This window comes from Triturus cristatus, chromosome 2_2 (assembly GCF_964204655.1).
Source record: "Triturus cristatus chromosome 2_2, aTriCri1.1, whole genome shotgun sequence".
NCBI classification, from domain to species: domain Eukaryota; kingdom Metazoa; phylum Chordata; class Amphibia; order Caudata; family Salamandridae; genus Triturus; species Triturus cristatus.
In genome coordinates this window covers 854,764,624-854,786,292 of record NC_140582.1, presented here as the reverse complement: position 1 = coordinate 854,786,292, position 21,669 = coordinate 854,764,624, and the positions used below count along the sequence as shown (strand labels likewise).

Sequence of the window (21,669 nt, the reverse complement as noted above, 5' to 3'; positions counted from 1 at the left end):
GGACACAGGTGGGGTACACTAATAGAAACAGAAATAGGAATAACAATAATAATGGATGGAATAGAGGCTGGAATTCCCGCCCCTGGTACCATAGTAGAGGCAACCCAAATTTCGATAATTGGGAGGGGGTTCCCATGAGGAACAGATTCGACTGTCTAGACATGGTCGATTGACCAATAAAGGTCACCACAGGGGTTTTAGAAGTCACTGCTCCCCTACATAAGATCTATGATGTCCCTTCCCTAGTAGAAAATACTAACCCCGTGATGTCAGAGATTATACTAGTGCAAGACACGTGTGGAGGAAACCGGCTAAGCCAGCTGTTAACAGAAAAATCCAGCAGGTCACGGACTGAGAACGGAACTGGGCCAATAACTGAAATTATCAACATAAAACCATATCTGAGTACAGTAGATAGGACTAAGACCCAACTCGATAATGAGATCGAAGCCTTGCAAGAGGGCATGGTCTCACAACTTAGGCAGGAAGAACCCTGCCCCATCACTGAGGGGTTTTGTCTGCTTAAGATATCTTCCTGGAATATTGCTGGGCTTGCGAAAAAAGCGCGTGACCAGCTATTCCTAACTTTTATGGAAAAGCAGGATATAGTCTGCCTACAGGAGTGTTGGGACCCATATGAGACATCAGTAGAGGGTTTTAGCACTTTCTACGTTCCCTCGATCCAGGGTAACCGAGGCAGGGGCTTGGGGGGACTTTGTATTTTTACCTCTAACCTTTGTAACATAGAACAGAACATGTATGAGGCAAATGGGCCAAAAGCAGGAGTAGGGAGTTCACTACAAGGATTGTCTTTTAAATTAAATGGGCGCTCCTTTTTTCTGATAAACCTTTATAATAATATGCCAAAAGTAGAGGTAAAAATTCTAATAGCGGAACTGGATTCACTGCTAAACAAAGGCGGCCAGGCGGCAGACTGCTTACTTATAGCAGGGGATTTTAATTGTCACCTATGTCCCTATAGCCAAACAAAAAACTGTGGCATTTTTGACTCACAAGGGGATCCCACCACACATTTTGAACATTCCCTAGCGGGAAATCTGCTAAATCAATTCATGCATGAATGGGATTTGGCTTTTGCAAATGAACTTTGCCAGCCACCCGTAGTGTTTCAAACAACCTTTTTTGGTCATGGGGCAGGTACTGTAATAGACTTCATCCTGGTTTCAAATAGGAACCAAGGTTGGGTGGGTGGGTTTGAAACGGAGGGCCTAGCAATAAGTGACCACTTTCCCATTAGTACTTTCCTTAAATTAGGGAAACGGGGCACGCAAAAAATAAGCACCACGGATATATTGCATGGCCGTTCAGTGGCACTGGCCAGGAAAAATGGCTATGCCATTAAATGGGCAAAAATTGAACCCATGAACTTTCTGAAAGATCTATTACAGAAAGAAACTAGTCAATTTAACACCTGCCTGGAACTAAGCATTAACCCAGAACAAATAATACAGGCATTCGATGAGATTAAAGCAGAAATAAACGCTAAGCTAACCAAAAAATTAAAGGCAAGGGAGGAAACGAGAATATATGGCTGGTTTAACCGAGCCTGCACAAGTGCCCATAAAGCACTTTTACAGGCTTTAAAGACTATACCCAGGGATAGCAGACAAGTCAAGGAGGCTAGACAAGCTTACAAGCTGACTCTCCTGAAAAGGAAGAAAGAACTAAAAAATGCAGCTTGGGAAGCCTTGATAAAGGCAAGCGCACTAAGGGATAATACGTCCTTCTGGAAAGAGGTAAATGCCCCCTTTTTTCTAGATAGGAAGGTAGACTCCATGGAAATTGGCATAGCTGAAGATGTCTGGGTCAAGCATTTTACTGCGCTTTACAAGAAAGACTCACTTATGTTGACCTCACAAGAAGAGTTGGCTGAGGGGAGTGAGATCCTTTTACAACCACAGGGAAATTTCCCATTAAAAGTAATGTTCACCCCTGCAGACCTGGAACAAGCGATTTCTCAGAGTGCAAGCCTAAAAGCTCCAGGGCCTGACGGTGTACCCATTGATCTATTTAAAGGGAATGTAGATCTCTGGGCACCCTTACTGGCAAATGTCCTAAATGCTTACACCAAATTAGGTTTCCCTAACACATGGAAGGAAGCGATAGTCATTCCAATATTTAAAAAAGGAGATAGACAAGACCCAAAATGTTATCGCCCCATTTCTCTGTTAGATAATTTAATGAAGGTTGCTGGCAGGGTGCTATTAACCAAACTACAAACCTGGTCCAAGACTAACGGGATACTCTCAAAATTTCAATATGGTTTTAAGTCGGGGGTGGGAACCATAGAGCAGGGTTTAAACCTGTCCCTTATAATAAACAAATATATTGGATCAAAAAAAGGGAACTTGTTCCTGACATTTGTCGATTTAACTTCGGCTTTCGATTGTCTGGATCATGGAACCCTGTGGAAAACCCTGACTAATATGGGGATAGATAAAAACATCCTAACTTTTATCCAGGAACTTTACAGAGATGCAGGAGCCACGGTGAGATATGGCAAAAACGGCGAGCAAACCAGAAAATTCCCAATTGCAAAGGGCGTTCGCCAGGGTTGCATCCTTGCACCGTTTTTATTTAATCTGTATATAAACGAGGTAGCAGACTCGATGAATGACCTGGAGGTGGATTACCCCAAGATAAACGGACTCGCAGTCCCGTTATTGCTATATGCTGATGATGCGGTGATTATGGCCCGCACTCAGCGGGGACTCCAAAAGGCACTAACAGGCTTTGCAACCTTCATGAGCTCTAGAGGCCTTATAATAAATGTGGGGAAAACTTTCACGATGTCATGCACAACGAGAAAAAAAGTACCAGACTGCAAAACCTTTGTTAATAATTCAAAGATAGGGGAGGAGCCAAGATGGCGACCGGAGCAGACGCTTGAGCGCCCGGCTCCGTCGGTCCGTGGCCTCGGACTACTATCCTGATGCCCATCCTCGCCGATTTTCGAGGTGCAACGTGTGCGAAGACGCGCTGACCGCGCTGCCGCTTTCCCGGAGTCTCAGCCCGCCCGGATGCCCGAGTTCTGGGTGCTTTTGTCCTCTGCACTGAAACCCTGCGCCATTACGGCCTTTGCTGGCCCCCGGGAAGCTCCGCAGTTGCCGGACCAGCTAGCGCTAACCTGAGCCCCGCGGTCCCGATTTCACCTCGCACCACGGATCGTTGCCGGACGAGCCCGGAGAGGGACGGCCGGACACCTTCTGCACCCTGTGCCGGACGGGCTGGAGCTGTGGGGTGGGCCCCGGTGCGGCGGGTCCCCTGCCCCGCTCTGAGGACCGCGCTGTGGGAGGCAGCTGCCCCCTTCACCTATTGCCTAGCCAGCGGCGGAGGGAACCTGCGAGAAGAGAAGCGACTGTTGGCCTTTCCCGTTGCGGCGTAGACCTGAGGGGAATTGACTCCTTGCTACGACCCCCCCCCCGGCCATTGCACCGTATAGCGGCTAAACATGGCGTTTAGTGCCTGCTTGCGGCTGGGGGGCGATGCTCCGGTCTCGCCTGCTGCCCACTTCGCCCCCCCTCTTCCGGACACCAGCTCCACGGTGCCGTCCCGGATTGCTGCCGCTGTGGGGGCCCAGCCTCCGCTTACATGCGGCTCCGTTCTGGCTGCCCTGCGGGACTTCCAACTACAGATGTGCGCTGGCCTGCAGGCGCTGAGTGAGCGGTTTGACCCCATACTGTCGGCCGCGGGTCGTGAGCGCACTGTGTGCCATCTACAGGGCGTGGGTCTCCCGGTGCTTTTGTCCGCTTGCGGGGACGCAACGGCGGTGTGTGACTGTGTTACACTGGTGCCTTCACCTGGCGCTCCCGGCGCCCAGGGTACACCGCTCTACACCTCAACTGCGGATGCTTTGTCCCCCTGGTCATGGCTGCCTGCTTCATTGTTGCCTGCCTCACCGCGTCCACTGGACTATCCTGTTGAGAGATGCCTAACGGCTTCGAGGAACCGTTCGCGGTGGCCCACTGCTGACTTTTTGTGGAACTCCTGTACCTTACTTGCCAGGTTTGGATTTTATGTGGTGCAAAGAGGGACCTTAATCGATGGGCGGCGGCCATTTCGTGATCCTACTTCACCATCCTTTCACAAGCGACCATCTTGTTTTTGTTTGTTCGGGACACGGGGCCTTCATGCAGGGGCTGGTTTAATCCCAAGCCCGCGATCGGGCCAGGGCTAGACTGATTTCTATTGTCATGGTTTATGGACGGGCTGGCCTGGGACTGGAACTGTATGTATGTTATGCGCGCACTGTTGCGACTTGTATCCCTTCGCTTACACTGTGGTGCCATGGTATCTTCGCATGCCGTTTTTTGGCGTAGTGGGCTCTCAGTGTGTGGGGGCCATGATTGGCTGATGGTTTGGGGCGCTCTGGTGTCCCGTGGGCTCCTCCCCGCCTTCTTTTCTGTTTTCTTACTTTCTTTCCTCTATTCCTACTTTCTTTCTCCTCTATATTTCGGGTTCATTGGGCGACAGGCACTATGCTGGGGGGGGGGGTAGGCCGTAGCCTCCGCATTGGTGTAGGGTGGGGGGGTAATACTCTGTTCTTAATTAGTTCTATGGGCCTTTTTTCCTTTATGTCTCTGCGTTCTACTTTCTTCGATTCGGGGTCCGGGTGTGGGGTGGATCGAGAGGGGGCGGCTCCGGAGGGGTGCGTACTTGCTCATGTGACTATCCTCTTATATTTCTGCACCGCCTCACTGTTTGAGTTTTTACTTCATTTGTTGTTCTTACTGCTGTTGCTGCTCTCCCGTGTGGTGAGGCTATCTTGCGGACTCGAGTCTCCTTTGTTCCTATCCTTCATTGACTTTTTTTTTCTTGATAAAATTATCTAAAAAACTTAAAATTAACCTTCACTTCTCCTTCCCCGGGTGTCAAAGATATCTCCAGCATGTGATCCATAACTTGTTGTTAATCCTGACTGTTGACCCACCGGGGATTTAATGTGGGTATCAGTGCTTCATTGTATCGTGGCCGGCCTGACGGTTGTAGGCCCGTATTTGTTCTTTTAAGATGCACGAATAAAGGTTTTTCAAAAAAAAAAAAAAAAAAAAAAAAATAATTCAAAGATAGCGATGTCGAAAACTTTTTCCTACTTGGGTATCATTTTTAATAATAGGGGGACATGGTCTGTAGCGGTTACCTCCCGAAACCTGGCTTTTGCTCGCGCAATAGGGGCGGTTAAGCAATTTGCTAAAAAACAGGGCGGGAAACCGGTAGACACACTACTTAAGATCTATGCAGCTAAATGTGTGTCCACAGCTGTTTATGGGGCGGGGATTTGGGGACTTGCAGATAGCTCCGAAATTCAAAGGGTGGAGAATGCTTTCCTGAGGTACCTCTTAGGAGTCCCGCGTTCCACATCTACTACTATCTGCCACAACGAACTGGATAGATCTCACATTAGTGACATTATAAAGATAGCGCCAGTTATGTTGTGGCATAAGATCTGGACATGCGAGGACACAACCTTCAATAGGGAGGTAATTCAGGATTGCCTGCAGCAAGGAAATGGCGCTAAACAACCTTGGCTAGCCTACGTTAAAAAATTCATGAACTCCATCGGCAACCCAGAATTCTTTTCAGACCCAATATCATGCGCCCAAATCCCCAAAAAAGCACTAAAAGAGACGTGTCTTGGCCTATTGGAGGAGAGGAGATATTATTTAGATGGGAATAAGTCCACCATTATAGCCCACCGCCAGATTTTGCATGAACATGGTTTACATCCTTATCTGGCGCCAAATATCTCCCCTTACCATAGAATGCTGTTGGCTCGTCTGAGGACAGACTGTTTCTTCAGGTTAATAACGTTCCCTACACCGAATGATTGGTCAGTGAAAATGATTAATTGCCCGTGTGACGGAGTAGCCACTCAGTCTAACATACATTGCATACTGTTCTGCAAGTATTATCAATGGGGTAGGAAAAAACATCTATTGCCTCTGTTAAAACTGTGGGGCCTGACAAGCTGTAAAGCAGCCCTCCACAGATTGTATCTGCTTCAAGACGAATGCACTATTGGAGTGATGATAAAATTCCTGTCGTTTATTATAAAATGTAGAGGGTCTATGAGAAGCGATTAGTAGGTTGAGGGTTTGTAGAAGTATTATTCTGTGCCTAATAACACCATATAATACATAAATATGTCATATTTACCTCGACCCTTCTATCATGCAAATGTAACGATACATATATTAATCGCTTTCTAGAAAAAAAATTTAAAGGGTTTTTAATATTAGATTAATTGAATGACTAGGGTAATGAATATGTATTTCTTCTTAGTAATCTCCTTTTAGTATGTAAATGTTTAAATAACGTTGTTTTAATTGTATTTTTGTAATGTTTGCTTATATGGTGTTTGTCAAATACCGAATAAAGCTATCTTTGATTTGATTTGATTTGACTGTCATGGGGACTAGCCCAGCATCAAGTGACTCTGTGCATCATTAACATACATTTGAAAATGTACTCTACTTTGGCCCATTAAATGGGACACTAAGTAACAATAAAGAAAAGGCTCATCACTATAGAATGCCATAAGGAACCTTGAAGATTCAATCACCTGATACAAAATGACTGGCTGTGGGCAGAAAGAAAACAAAATCTAGGGCAAGCAGATCAGGATAGTCCTGTACGATGTTCATCCTTTCCATCAGTAATGTATAGTCAAATACAGTGTTGTATGGTGCAGGCAGGATGAGATTATGGGAAGCATTTTTGTGTTCGTACATGGCAAGCAGTTATTATGTCCGTTATGTTGGCTAGTTCTGCTACCTGTGCTTCTAGTGGTTCTAAATGCAGAATGACTGTCACAGATGAGGCAGTTTTGCTCAATGTACTTTGAGTTTTCTTGTCACTTCCCTTTCAATTATTCTGCTAGGAAAAGGGAGTTAAGAGATTGAGCCACCTCATGACAGGACCGGCAGTCTTGTTTATTTTTTTGGCTGGCTCGTCTCAGTACAGCTAGTTCTCGATTGTGCCCTTTAGAAGCTTCAATACATTGCCAGAATATTTGCAGGTTTGGCTGGTGCCATGATGTCTGGAGCGTGCATCAGGTTACGGTAGAGGTGGGTGATCTAGCATTGTTCAGGATCTGTTCAATCATAGTGCTTTGTAGTTCCCATGTTTGAACCTTAACATTAATGTGGCCGCTGACACAAAGGGAGACATCGGGGGCTAATCTGTGGTACAAGGAGGCTAGATAGACAAATTCCTGCTAAATCTAGGAGTACTCTGAAAATATTCAGGGCAATTTTTATAGAGGTCAAGGCCCACAGGTACAGGTGCCTTCCTACTTGGAAGTCACAGTATGTTTAGCCTGTTGGGAGATGTGGTCTGGAGCTTCAGGAAGGCTGGAAATTTTTAAAACCTACTTTGAACATTTATGTACATATATACTAAGTAAATGTATACATTAAGTATTTATTTGTTTACAGACTCCTTCAAGCAGGGCTCTGCATTCATTAGTTTGCTGTGTCACTCACATGTTTCTTTTACTTCTTAAAGCATACAGCTTAGGGCAATAGGCCAAACCACAGCAGCAATCCGATAACTTTACTTAATGACAGCATTCTGCGTTTTCACAAACAGCACATTCATACAAGTAACTTCTCTTCAGTACCAGGGACTACCATGACAAAGTGTTATGTAAGGCTGAAAAACATGCCACAACAAAAAACAACCATTGACAAAGACAGTAGGCTGACAGTATATATCAAACCATTTAGCTTTACAAATGCTTGCTCAGTTTTCTTTTCTGACACCAAGAATATGACCCTTTACGTTCTTTTTCAATCTCTGCAGAGCAAATCTTGCATGTGTCACATTCAATATCATAATGGTTGGGATACAAGTACAACCACCTCCCACAAACCCCCGCAGTAAGTCATCAAGCAAATAATTCTAAAGTATATTTTGCTACAGCACTTCTCATGCTGTGCTTCTTTTTCCCTTGGACATCACCATTTGTGCCAGAGAACATCTTTACTCTTTCATCACTGTTCTTGGATCAATACTGCTACACCACACCAAGAGTTCTCTTACCCTCCTCTTGTAAATTCTACCCTCTAATAGTCACTGTAATGTCATTTGGCACAGAAGTAAATGTTCAAATGCGTGTAAATGCGTTTGTCACGTCTTGATGTTAAAAGCGGTTTACCCTTTGGTTTGTGCTCTTTCAGGGATTTGGTCAGTTTCTTCTTACTCTTTTTCAGCAGTTTTGCAGTTCCTAGGAGTGTCACCATAAACTTGTAACCCAGATCTTGACGAACATTCCTAAGGATCTCTAGTCAGACCATGGCTTGTAAAAGCCTGTCAAAAATGTCCTGTAGAAGACCAATTCTATTTCCTCCCCTCTGGTCCCACTACCCAAATGCTTTAGCCTGTTACACCAATACACTCATGACTCTGTAAAACTTTATCTAACAAAAAAAACATAATTAACCACCAAAACCAGCTCATTTAAGGTGGACAGGCTCAGGACTCCTCTGCACGTCTCAATCACCACCATGGATGGAAGAAGGCGGTCTACTCGAATAGTTCAAACTCTCCTCCAGCAAAACAATTGGCAAAAGATTTCAATCAATAGATTTTAAAAAGTCCATTAAGACGTCCCAGATTAGAGTTTGTCACCACTTCTAAAGATTAGATTACAGCCTACAGGTGCTCTGGAATAAAGTATGCTATTAATATCTAATTAAACTCAGCTCATCTATGATACTCAAAGGGTGGCCAAACAATTTCATTTCCAGGATCTCTTGGGTGGTCCTAGGCAGTTCTCCTATGGGTAATTCAACAATTTTTTCTGCATTAATTTCCTATGTGTTCATGGTGCTTTCAAATCCAGAACGTAGACAAACTTTCCCATTAGGTGAGATAAGTAGCCACAATAATGGCCTCAGTGGAACTACACAAGGGAATCTTACTTTATGTTTAAGCCAGTGATCAGCATTTTGCGGAAAATCCAAAATGCACCTTCACTTTGATTCCCTGCATTTTATTGAAACTAAGCAATCAATACCCTCATTACACTGTACTCCAGACTCACTTGATATACACAATGGTAAACAGACAGGCTACAAATAGTTTTCTTCTTCGTCTTACTAGCAAGGGAACATCCAATTATATTTTTGAATCTTGGCATCCTTTGGGAGATGTGGAGCCAACAACTAAAGTGTCCCAAATGTCAACCTAACCAAAACATGTGTAGGCTTTCAGATTGGTGCCTTAAACTTTTGTAACTGAACTAATGATTTGTCTCATATACACTTACTTGACAGCATTTGGATCCAAGTTAGCATACAAATAGTAAAGACACTTCATTCGCTCTTCTGTTTCTAAATTATGAGGAACAAGGTACTGGGCAAAGATTTTTTCAACAAGTAACCTGAAACAGAAAAAAACAATATACTACAGTAGTCATACAATAAAGCATATGGTAAATTTCAAGTAAAAAATACAGGCAATAAAATAGGTAGACTACAACACAGAATGCATCTATTATAAAATGTGTGTGTGGCACAAACAAATGTGTTCAAGTCCTAAGAGCTATATTCGCCCCTTCTAACTGACCAATACAATTTAAAGGAGTCAAAGAACCTGTAAATGGTAGGACAATATTAAACAAGCATTTACAATGCAATAGGTCTCGCATTTATACGAGTTTGAGCTATTGGCATTGTAATTAACAATGCTTTTTATTCAAGTTTGTTTATTTTAAAACAATGGATTGGCTGACTGACAGCTGAAATTGACACTCCGGAAGCCTCTTGTGTCGGGCATTTACGGCAAGTTGTAATTGCAGGTAGTTTGTTTTTTCGCTGCCTTGGATTGCACGGGAACCGAGCGATTACTTCAAGAGGCCCTGGGTTAAGTGCAGCGAAAAAAATAACCAATCCACATCCAAATTGCTTCATTAAAAAGTCACAGCTTTTGTTGCAAAAAGGGGGTTTCAATGCCCACTAAAAAAGTTCTTATTTATTGTTTGGAGCTGGTTTATATAGGCGCCCATAAGCCTGTGGTTTTGAAGCAGAACTTGGAGAAATTCGGAGCCACCTGTTTTTTTAGGCCACTTCTTTCTGTCGTTTCCCGAAGGGTGATGTCCCAAGACACGGATCTCGTGCAAGGAGCCGCCCTGTGCCTGGAAGGAAAGCGCTCCCGCATCATGGTAAGGCGGCATGCTTTCAGGGTCCAAGGCAGCCGGGGTCGGTCAACGCGCCTGCTGCGGAGCTCCTCCAGCTGCCGGTCGAAGGTTCGAATCGATGCTGGCTCACTCACACCGCTTCTCAGCCTTCAGAAGGTGACGAACTAAGCAAGTGCTAGCTCAGCGAGTTAAGCACGTACTGCTGGCATACTCGCAAGCTACAGATACAGGGCTGACAGACCCACTCTTATCTTCCAAGGGTCACTAATCATTTATTATTTGCAAAAAAAGGCGACTGTCCTAGCCTCGCGAGCTATTCACGTATAATAATTGGCGGTGTATGGCCGTCTCCAAGTTTTCTGCCACCCCAAAGTAATGCCCCTTCCACAAACTATCTAGCCATATGCACTGCACCACCGTATTAATATGCCACGCTTAAGGGGCAGTTTTAGATGGAGCTTTGGGTAAGCGGCCATGGTTACACATAACTCAGGGGCTTCCAAATACTGACATGTTAAACCTGCTCCTCCGTCGCGCGCTAGTTAGTTATATTACAACTGTACAGCAGGCGCACATCTAACACGTTTCCCAGCCGGATTCACCCTGGGAGTGTGTAATGTTGGCGATTCCTCCAGAGGTGCTGTGATTGTCTCGGGGGCAGGCGGGTGTAATATGGGCACTTGTCTCTGTAAACGTGCGTTTGTACAATCTGGAGAGCGCTTCTTGTCAAGACAGACCCGAGTACTTCTACCCTGGTCTGGTGGCGCACGGACAGGAGGGCATGGCTCCTACCCTGGTATGGTGGCGCACGGATAGGGGCAGTGGGTCCTAACTTGGCCTGGTGGCGCACGGGCATAAGGATTGGCATTGATAAACAAGCGGCGAAAGTGATCGCGATCAAACATCAAAGCGGCCGCGAAAGTGAGAGCAAATGGTGTGCAGGCTGCCAAATGGTGCGCGCCCGGCGCACATGCACTGTATTTGGAGGCCTGAAAGCACTCGTTTGCACTTCCAGATACCCCATTTTCAAAAGCTCTCTGGCTAAGGCGAGACCTAAAAATGAAAAAAGCACAACTGTTCCAAAGAGGTTATTACTTGAAATTAAATGTGGGAAAAAGCTTCATAGGTCAATGTTTAAAGGTAAAGCAAAGAAAATGTGGTGCTGATGCCAGAGTCCAACCAATCCATAGAAAATGTTGAAATAAAAACAATGTTGCTGTAATGTGACTCTCCAGGTGGATCCTTTAGGGAATTTTCTGGTTGGCTTTGTTACAAAGACATTAAGATCATCAGAAAAGAAGGAAACGTTACTTACCTGTATTCGAAGTTGTGAATTGTAGGCATGGTCATTGAAGTCATAAATGGTAAAATAGTTTGAACCTGTGCAGAGGATTCCAGAACGTTAACTATCTGAAGATAAATCTGAAGGGTTTACAGCCCAATTAAGTGACAAGATTCCATACAATGACAATGCAGCATAATACGTACCTTTGCTGCCCAGATACAGAACTGAGAAATGAAGGAAAATGCAGCAAAATAGGTAGCCTACAAAGCAAACTGAAAACAGCACACTGTTCCTTTTAAGGAGACAGATTCCCTATCCCAACACGCCTTGGACTGGCAGTTGCTTCACAGAGTCAGTTTGTTTTGAAATGCATACAGATACTTATTACAGAGAGCTCTACCACTCATGACCTGGAGACCTCGAAGGCGATCGGGTGATTTAAGACTTCTAAGAAAATGCCCAAGACGCAGAGCTTAGAATACAGGTAAAATTTCCTTCTGCATCAGATTCTTCACCAACAATCACAAACGCTGGACTAGAATAGCAAGCTAATACCAAATAAAATTATTTGCATCTTCTAATCCAACCCAAATAGATTTGCCAACGCAACTTGTCTAACCAGGGTGTCCACTCTAGCATCTGAATCTAAACAGTGATATTTAGAGAAGACATGGAGAGATTTACAAGTAAAGAATTTACATATTTCATTTGGGGCCTGATTCCGGTGCGGTTAGGAAATCATTCTCACCGAAACGGTTTGGGAATGGTTTCCGATCGATTCGGATCGGGAGAGTCCGACTAAGAGTACGATGCATCCGGATGCTTCCAGATACGATTTGGTTTGACTCCCAGTGACATCAATGGGAGCCTATGTTCCGACCGAATGGATAGGCTCCCATTTAAGAAAGAGGTGGCTGGGGAAAATCTTGGGACACCCTGTGACGAGAATCCCCTGATGCCTGCAACACTGTGCATGGCTGGTAAGGGGGGACCCATGGGTACCCCCATGGGCCCTATTAGGAAGGCTCAGGGTGCAGTTGGGCAGAGATGACCTCACAGACTACTTAGGCGCCACTTATGTGCGCTGTCAGTTCTGTACACTACTTTCCACGCCAGGAACGCAGAGCCATGCAAGAAACTGACCACTAGTACCAAGAAACTAGGACCCTGAAAGGGATGACCTTAACCCTAGAATCAGTAACTTGTGCATCTGAAAGAGACATGTTAGTGAGTGATTCCTTACCTTAGAATAGATACCCCAGCAATACCAACCCCGGTGGAGGGTTTGCGAACAAGATTACACCAGAAAGTCACGGAGAACAGAACGGCCAAAGAAGCCGTCTCTCCGGACCCGACTGTCAAGGCAGTAATGATAGGTAAACTTGTGCAGCGAGGCCCACGTAGCTGCCTGACAGATGTCCTGCAAGGGGACACCGCGTCCCAAGGTGGTAGTGGCTGCCGTTGCCCTGGTAGAAGGGGCACGCAGCCCCACAGGAGGCTCCTTCTTAGCCAACGAGTAACATGCTTTGATGCACAGAACGACCCACCTAGAGATAGATCTTTTGTGCACGGCCCGATCTTTCTTGGCGCCGACCTAGCCAACAAAGAGCTGGTCATCCACCCGGAACGGTCCTGTGCGCTGCAGGTAGAACGACAGCACACATTTTGGGTCCAAACGGGGGAGCCTCTCTCGAAGGATGCGGAGGCGGAAAGAAGGTGGGTAAAGTGATGGTCTGCCCGATGTGGAAGGGCGCGATAACCTTTGGCAAAAAAGGACGGGTCCTTAAAACCACCTTGTCGGATGAACCGAAAGGAAAGGAGGTTTGGAAGAGCCTGGAGCTCACTCACTCATCTGGCAGAGGTGATAGCTACCAGGAAAGCAGTCTTGAGAGTAAGAATACGCAAAGGACAGGTATGAAGGGTCTTGAAGGGAGCGCACATCAGATAGGTCAAGACAAGATCCAAGTCCCATTGAGGCATTATGAACGGCACAGGAGGAAACGTGTGCATGATGCCTTTCAGGAAACGATTAACAACCGGAGACTTAAAAAGAGAAGGCTGATCTGGAAGCCTCAAAAAGGCGGAGATGGCCGAAAGATGACCTTTGATAGTGCCCAGAGCAGATCCCTGCTGGGCCAAAGACAGTAAGAACAGAAGGACCTCAGAAAGAGGGGCAGAAAGGGGATCCACAGCCTTTGCTGTGCACCATGCCACAAACTTGTTTCACCAGCAGGCGTATACGGTCTTACGAACAGATCTAACCAAGGCTCTCCCCACTGCTGAAAGAGACCTTGCACCACGTCCGAGCACAGACGTCATTCGTGATCCATCAAGCACCAGTGGCTGAGTTCGTCCGCCCTGGCGTTCAGAGAACCTGCCAGGTGTTGAAGCACCAAGATAATGCCTTGATGTTCCAGCCATGTCCAGAGGCGCAGAGCCTCCTGACATAGGGTCCGCGACCCCACCCCGCTTGTTGCTTTGTCTGTGAACACCTACACTACACCCCCCAGCGCCTTGAGACCCTCACGGGTAAGTAGTGCGCTTTACAAATGCTATGATTGATTGAATGCATTCAGTGCAAGTCGGATCGCCCGAAGCTCCAAAAGACTGATATGGAGCGGGGACTCCGCCGGAGACAAGAGGCCTCTGATCTCCGCCTCCCCCAAGTGGACATCCCATCCCAGGAGGGACGCATCCGCCACCAGTGTGCTCTGGTTGGGGAAGGGAGAGGGATCTGCCATTGACCCAATCGTGATTCGTGAGCCACCACTGCAATTGTCGTGCAGTGCCCGCCGAGATCTGGACAAGATCGGACAGGTTGCCCTGATGCTGTGTCCACTGGAACTTCAGGTCCCACTGCAGAGCCCGGATATGCCTTCGGGCATTTGGCACGAGCAGGTGGCTATCAGGCCCAGGAGCCGGAGGGTCATCCTGACAAACCCGGGATAAAGGCTGAAAGATCGGAATCATAGCCTGAATATCCCGGACTCGCTGCTCGGGAGGATAAACCAGAAACCACATCAAATCCAGAACCGCTCCGATGAAGGGGAGCTTCTGAGAGGGACTCAGGTGCGACTTCGGCACGATGATGGAGAACCCCAGCAAATGCAGGAGGTCGGCTGTACTCTGGATGTGGGAGACGACTGCCTGGAGCGAGCCCGCCTTCATCAGCCAGTCATCGATATAGGGGAAGACTGGAACCCCTGACCTGTGCAGATGAGCTGCAACCACCGCCATCACTTTCGTGAACACCCGAGGGGCGCTGGTAAGGCCGAAGGGGAGCACGGCAAACTGAAAAGGCTCCGGGCCTACCGTGAACCGCAGGTAACGCTGTTGGGCCGGCAGGACGGGGATGTGAAAATATGCGTCCTGCAAGTCCAACGCTACCATCCAGTCTCCAGGGCAGCCAAGACCTGAGCCAGAGTCAACATCTTGAACTTCTCCTTCCGGAGGAAGAGATTGACGTTCCGGAAGTCCAAGATGGGGCGCAGGCCCCCTTTGTCCTTCTTGGGGACCAGAAAGCAGTGGGAATAACAACCATTGTCTACTTCCGGCTCAGGAACGCACTCGATGGCCCCCTTGGCCAAGAGGGCCATGACTTCCTGCTGGAGAAGCACCAAGTGATCCCCCGACATGCGGTGGCACTGAGATGGCATGGCTGGAGGGGAGGACAGAAAGGAAAGGGAGTAACCCCTGCGGATGATATGCAACACCCACTTGTCCGATGTGATATCGCGCCAGTGGGGGAGGTGGTGGCGGATCCTGCCACCCACCGGCGTGGGGTGCTCCACAAAGCTCAGATTAGGAAGGTTTGGAGGTAGAAGCAGTGGGGGCGGTGGTGGACTGTCCCAGACCCGCCCCTGCAGAAGCCGCATCCGCGGCCGAGCTGAGGCTGGTTCTGTACAGGCTTGGTGAAGGAACGTGCCTGGGAGCCCCTGCCGTGGCCACGAAAGGAACGAAAACCAGGAGTGGCCGGGCTCTTTGCAGAAAGGCCCAAGGACTTGGCCATAGTGTGCAAGTCCTTAAAGCGCTCCAGTGCACTGTCAGCCTTATCGCCAAACAGGCTAGTGCCATCAAAGGCATGTCCATGAACGAGCTCTGGACACCGGGCGAGAACCCGGTAGATCGCAACCAGGCGTGGCGACGCAGCGCCACAGTCGTAGAAATTGCCCTACCCATTGAGTCCACGGTGTCCAAACCACACCGAATGGTGAACTTAGCAGCATCTTTACCCTCAGCAACAGCTTGGGACAGCACAACGTGGATCTCCTCAGGACACTGAGGCAACACCTGCGCAACTGTATCCCACACCGCGTGGGAATAGCGGCCTAATAAGCAAGCAGTGTTCACTTGACCTCAGCCCCAAGCTGGCCAAAGAGAACAACCTCTTACCGAACTGCTCCAGCTTCTTAGAGTCCTTATCCGGGGGGGGGGCGTAGGAAAAGCACTGTGGGACGTTGAGGCTTGGATGACCAGGCTCTCAGGCGTAGGAGTGGTCAGAAAAGTAGGGTCACCAGGCGCCGGACGGTGACACCTGGCGACATTCTTATCCACAGGGGCCCCCGTGGCTGGCCGCGACCATGTGCCCAAAAAGACGTCAGTGAGGGTGTCGTTAAAGGGGAGCAAGGGCTCCGACGAAGTGGACACCATCTGGGGCACCTCAGTGAGGAGATTAGTTTTGAGGGCCACTGTAGGGAGATCGAGGTTGAGGACCTCCGCTGCCCGACAAAGCACCATCAAGTAGGAGGCGCCCTCCTCCATGGTAGTCGGGGGGTGGGGGGGGGGGGGGGAGGGGAGAGGCAAACCCTGGGTCAGAAGAGACGTCGAGGTCGCCGGCGTCCTCCAAGTCATCCACCCAGTCCTGCTCGGAGTCACACTGACAGGCAAGAGGGTCTTCGGACCCCTTTTAGTCATCCTCCACCTCTGTTTCATGGGGAACAGGCCACGGCAGCAGAGCTGGAGCCGGAGAAGGAACATACGGCGTCGGAAACGGTGCCGGCTGGGGCCAAGCCAGCGCCGTTTCCCAATGCGGATCCCAGGTAGGAACGAAATGGTCCTGGAATCGGGGCAAGTGTGGGACAAACTGCACCCACTGCGGCACCAGAGGAGGAGCAGAGGTTGGCGACGGGGCCGGAGCAGGCAGCGCTTGACCTTGTGGCACCGGGGTCGAAGCCAACGGCGCAGAATCTTGTGGCGCCGAAGCTGGATCCGCCGGCGGCCCCACAGGATCCAGACATGGGACCGCGGGGCCTAAAGGCGCACCAGCAGGAACCCGAGGCCTAAAAAGGCGGTCCAAGGTACCAAGAAATTCTTGCACCTGTTTGGTAGTCGCCGACGGACTCGGTAAGGCGGGTAGGCCGCGGGACTCCCAGGCTCCAAAGCAGCCGCAGGGGCAGAACTCCTGTCCTCCTCGTCCGCATCCACGGACCGACGGTGGGACGTCGGAGAGCAAACTTGCTTCTTCGACTTCTTTTTATGTCGTCGCTTACCCGAATCCGAGGGCGAAGACTTGGAGCCCGAGGAGCGACGACCGCGGCCCCGCAAGCATTCTCGGGAACGGTCCCGGGACCTGGAGCGGCGCTGGGACGAGTGCCGGGTCTCCAGCAACTTCCAGCTCCGCTCCCTCAAGGCCTTCGGGTCCATGGCCCGATGGTCCCGGCAGGACCGGGAGTCGTGGTCGGTCTCCAGGCAGTAGAGGCAAACATCATGGGGGTCCGCCACTGACATATTGCGACGGCAAGCCCCACAAGACTTAAATCCAGGCATCCCTACATGCACCAAGGGGAAAAAGGAGACAAAAGTCTCAAAAAAAGGGTAGTCAAAAAGTGACTAAGGTACGTGCTCTATCCGGATCTGCGCTTGCTGGCGTGGAAAAAGAAAGAACTGACGTCAGCGCGCATGGAAGCAAGTTCCTCTTGTTCTTCCTCAGCCCATTGTGTGTCAAATTCTTACTCGGATTCTTAACAGAAGATGTGCGGCATGTATTCAATGTTTTGATTCTGCATCTCGCAACGTCGAACCAGACTATCACGGACAGTTTTCTTCAAATCGGCACACGTTGCAGTCTTCTTCGTTTTGCTCCGGAGACAAGCACAAGTTGCACACTTCATGCGAGTCGGCGCGCGGATACTTCGCATGGCACTGAGGACAGAATTTGAATAGAGTCCGATCCAGCGACTGTGAGGTGGATCGACACGGTTAGGCCAGACGGCCTTCCCAAAGATCTTCAATCAAAATAGATAGTTACTTCCCCAGTAAGCATCTGTTCTTGGCATGAAAAGCTGTAGATTCACATGCTTTGCTTACTCCTGCCATCTAGTGTTGGGTACGGATGTTTGCAGTTTATTTTTCTTCGAATAAGTCTTTTCCAGTCACGAGGTAGGTGTAGGAAGCTGGCTCTGTATACACTATACCAAAGTGAGGCATACTGTGAACAGAGTCCGGTGGAACCCCAAAGGTAGGCAGCACCTTACTCTCTATTTATGGTAGTGTGGTCGAGCAGTAAGGCTTTATCAGAGGACAATGTTAAGCATTTGTTGTACACACACAGTCAGCAAATGAATTCACACACTCAGACAACTTCAGACCAATTGTTTTTGTTTAAAAATATTCTTTTAGATATTTTATTTCTTAGAACCAAGCAAGCCTGGCACAGGTAAGTGATAAGTCCTTTGCAATAAATATACAGTTTGTAACACGGTTTGAATTGCAATTGTAAATGCACTTTGTTTTGACTTACAGTATTGTTTCTGAGAAATGCAATGCTTTCTAAATACAGTACAAATACTTTGCATAGGATTTTCAGTAAGATTACAGGTAAGTTACTTTTGAGATTACTTTTCTTACACAGAGTAGAATACCTGGATACTACTCTGGGACATTACCTATAAACAGGTGAGTAAAATCGTTTTTGTTAAACAGTACACTTTTAAAGAATTTCTTTGTTTTCAAACTACACACTTCGAAACGTTTCCAAGAAAAAAAGTCAAAGTTATCCAATAGAGGAAAATAGTGTAATTGGTTTTAATGTAAGTATTCGGTAGTGGGAGTTGAGGTTTTAGAGGTAGACTCAGGGGTCCCCCAGGGTCAAGGATGGACTCTTGTTACACCCTCAGCAGCACTAGGGCGGGAAGGTGCTGAGGCCCAATGTTATCCAATCGGGGATGGGGGCTTCCGGTTGGTGGCTGTTGGCAAGCATGCCACAAGGTTGTGGGAGCCAAGCTCCTGGTGTTAGGCTCAGGGCAAAGGGGGATCCAGTTTAGCACACAAAGTGCACCCGCAGCAGAGCAGGGGCGGCTGGGTGCAAGGTGCTGTTTTGGCATCGGGTGCCCTGATGTTTTCAATAGGGGATTTGGTTTTTAGCTGCAGGCTCGGTCCAGGAAGACTTCCGGGAGGAACCAACAGCTAGGCAAGTAAGTCGGAGGGCTCGGGGAAGTAGGTGCACCTCGGGTTCTTTTCTCTCGGGCGCAGGGCAGCTGGATGAAGGGGTGCCTTTTGAGTTCAGATTACACCTTACAGGGAAACTCGCGGTGGGGGTGGCTGTCTCCATGCAGAGGCTGCAGGCGACGTCGGGGAGTCCTGGAGGGGTCAAACCGCAGTGGACTCGGACTCTGGAGTGCTGGGGGACCTCACTGGGACTGGTGAGCCACTAACTCAGGCCGTAGTGGTTCCAGGCGTCTGGTTTCTTTTTCCTCAGCAAACTCGGAGTCTTTCTTTGGTGTTTCTTCTGAACAGCGCTGCTGTTCACATGAGATCCGGTCTTTGATGAAGGCAGTCAGTCCAACCAGAGATTCTGGAGATCGCTGGCTGCAGGACAAGATGATTTTTGGTGCAAGATCTCTGGAAACTGAAGACGGGCCAATTAAGCTGGGGCCAAGTCAGTTGTTCTTTGCAGTCTCCCCTGCTGGGCGTCTTCTTTCGTCCTTTTTCTTCTTAAGTTGCGGGAATTTGCCTTTTTGGTTCAGGGCTGCCCTCTAAATACTGTATTTAGGGGGCATTTTTAGGGGGTTTCGACATCAATAGCCAATATGCTACTGACCTTAGGGTGGCTACACCCTGGGTGTGCTCATCCCACGTGGGAAGTGAGCACAATCACTAATTCTGATTGGGGAGTGCCTGCCATCTGCAAAATTGCGGGCCCTGAAGAGTGGTCTTCACCTGGCCTCCCCCACCTGAGCGGTGGAGTTGGCAGAGGTGGGCACACCTTCTGGGCTGGCTAGTTTTTCCCGCCTGTCTTCCCGCCGAAAAGGAGGGGAGATAGGAAGGGGGCCTGCTCCTGATAGCAGGAGGCGCTGGGGGTCGCATTACAAAGGCTGCCAGGCTTTTGAAGCTCCCCTGCCACAGATGGCTCTTCCTGGCCTGGGGGAGGTCTTAACACCTCCGCCCAGGAAAGGCTTCGTTTCCGGGCTCCGGGACCGAAGGCTCCCATCCTAGGGGTCCAGAAACATGTCTCGTGGTGGCAGGCTGGTGTGTACCAGTCAGGGATCTCACCAGAGGCTGGTAGTTTTTCAGGGGGCATCTCTAAGATGCCCTCTGAGTGCATTTTTCATTAAATCCCACACTGGCATAAACATGGATTTAATGTGCTGAGAGGTTTGATACCAAACTTCTCATTTTTCAGTGCAGCCATTATGGTACTGTGGAGTTCGTAATGACAAACTCCCAGCACCATATACTCTTAATGGCAGCACTGCACTTACAATCTCTAAGAATTGACTTAGACACTGTAGGGGTACAGGGCTCATGCATCTTTACCCTCACCACTGGTATAGTGCACCCAGCTAGAGGGGTGGCTGACCTATGCCAGGGAAGTGAGTTGTAGGCATGGCACACACGGATGTGTGCCATGTCGACTTCACTTTTGCACCAAAACACGCAGTCTGCAATGGCAGCGTGTGTGTCTTTAAAGGTACAGGGCCTCTAAGGGTGGCACACTAAGTGCTGCAGTCCTTAGAGTTCTTCCATGGTCACAGTGCCCTGGGTACCTGTAGCACCATTTACTAGGGGCTGATCTGTGGCCAGATATGTCAATTGGATTTGGGTACAGTTTTGGGGAAAGAACACAGGCCCTGGGAACCTGATTGGCAGGGACCCAGGGCACGTCAACTCAGAATTGCATCAATAGTCTCACATTAAGTGTGTGTGGGGGGGGCGGGGGGGGGGTTACTGCAATAGAAACCCAGATTCTCACCGTAGGTGACTCCTCCTTTCGGCGATAGTGCGCATGGGCATCGACTCGACTGTTATATTGTTTTCCCGCAGAGGGTGAAAAAGGAGTTAGTAGTAAAGAATAGAGATGTCCATGTGTGTGTATGTATACTAAAGAGAAAACCGCAGCAGCTACAGGACGGGTGGACGCATGTGAATCTACAGCTATGCATGCCAATAACAGATGCTTACTGGGTAAGGAATATTATCCGTTCAAGGCATGTGAGCTGTAGATCACATACTTTGCAGAGACTAAATAGCAGTATTTTCCCAAAGCGGTGGCTAACCTGTAGTTGCTGGAGTTGTCTGAAATTGTGTTTTAAGTACTGCTTGGCACACATTAGCTTGTTGTCTTGCTAACACATGTACAGAATAGTGCTTGGTGAATCTGTGCGGTGTAGACCATGTTGCAGCTTTGCAAATGTCAACTATGGGGATGTTTCTTAAGAAAGCCATAGTAGCCCCTAAATCGCGAGTGGAATGCGCTCTAGGGGGTACAGCTACAGTTCTTTTTCCTTTTGCATAACAAGTTTGCATGCATTTTGCAATCCACCTTGCAAAACCTGATTTGGAGATAGGATTGCCCTTATGTGGTGGTGCAAAAGCAGAAAAAAGACGTTTGATCTTACAAAATGATTTTGTTCTTTCAATGTAATATAAAAGTGCTCTTTTGACATCCAAGGTGTGTAGAGCTCGTTCTACAACAGAATCAGGTTGAGGAAAGAATACAGGTAATTCTACCGACTGATTTATTTGAAATGCAGATACTACCTTAGGTAGAAATGTGGGATTTGTACGAAGAACCACTTTGTCTCTGTGCAATTGGAAAAAAGGTTCTTCTATAGTTAGTGCCTGTAGTTCACCAACTCTCCTCGGTGAAGTGATTGCAATGAGGAAAGCGGTTTTCCAAGAAAGAAACTGTGGCTCGCATTTATACATGGGTTCAAAAGGTGGCCCCATTAATCTTGTGAGGACTATGTTAAGATTCCATACTGGGGCAGGTTGGAGTCTTGGT

General features: G+C 48.2%; 1 protein-coding gene across 1 annotated transcript in view; it reads right to left on the bottom strand.

The window, feature by feature from the left end:
• PDS5A (PDS5 cohesin associated factor A) overlaps positions 1 to 21,669 on the bottom strand; it is a 1,513,477-nt gene that overhangs the window by 1,201,052 nt on the left and 290,756 nt on the right. The window contains exon 13 of the mRNA XM_085642237.1: positions 9,293 to 9,406. Coding sequence (XP_085498363.1) covers positions 9,293 to 9,406 — 114 coding nt within the window. The remainder of the gene's footprint in view (positions 1 to 9,292; positions 9,407 to 21,669) is intronic.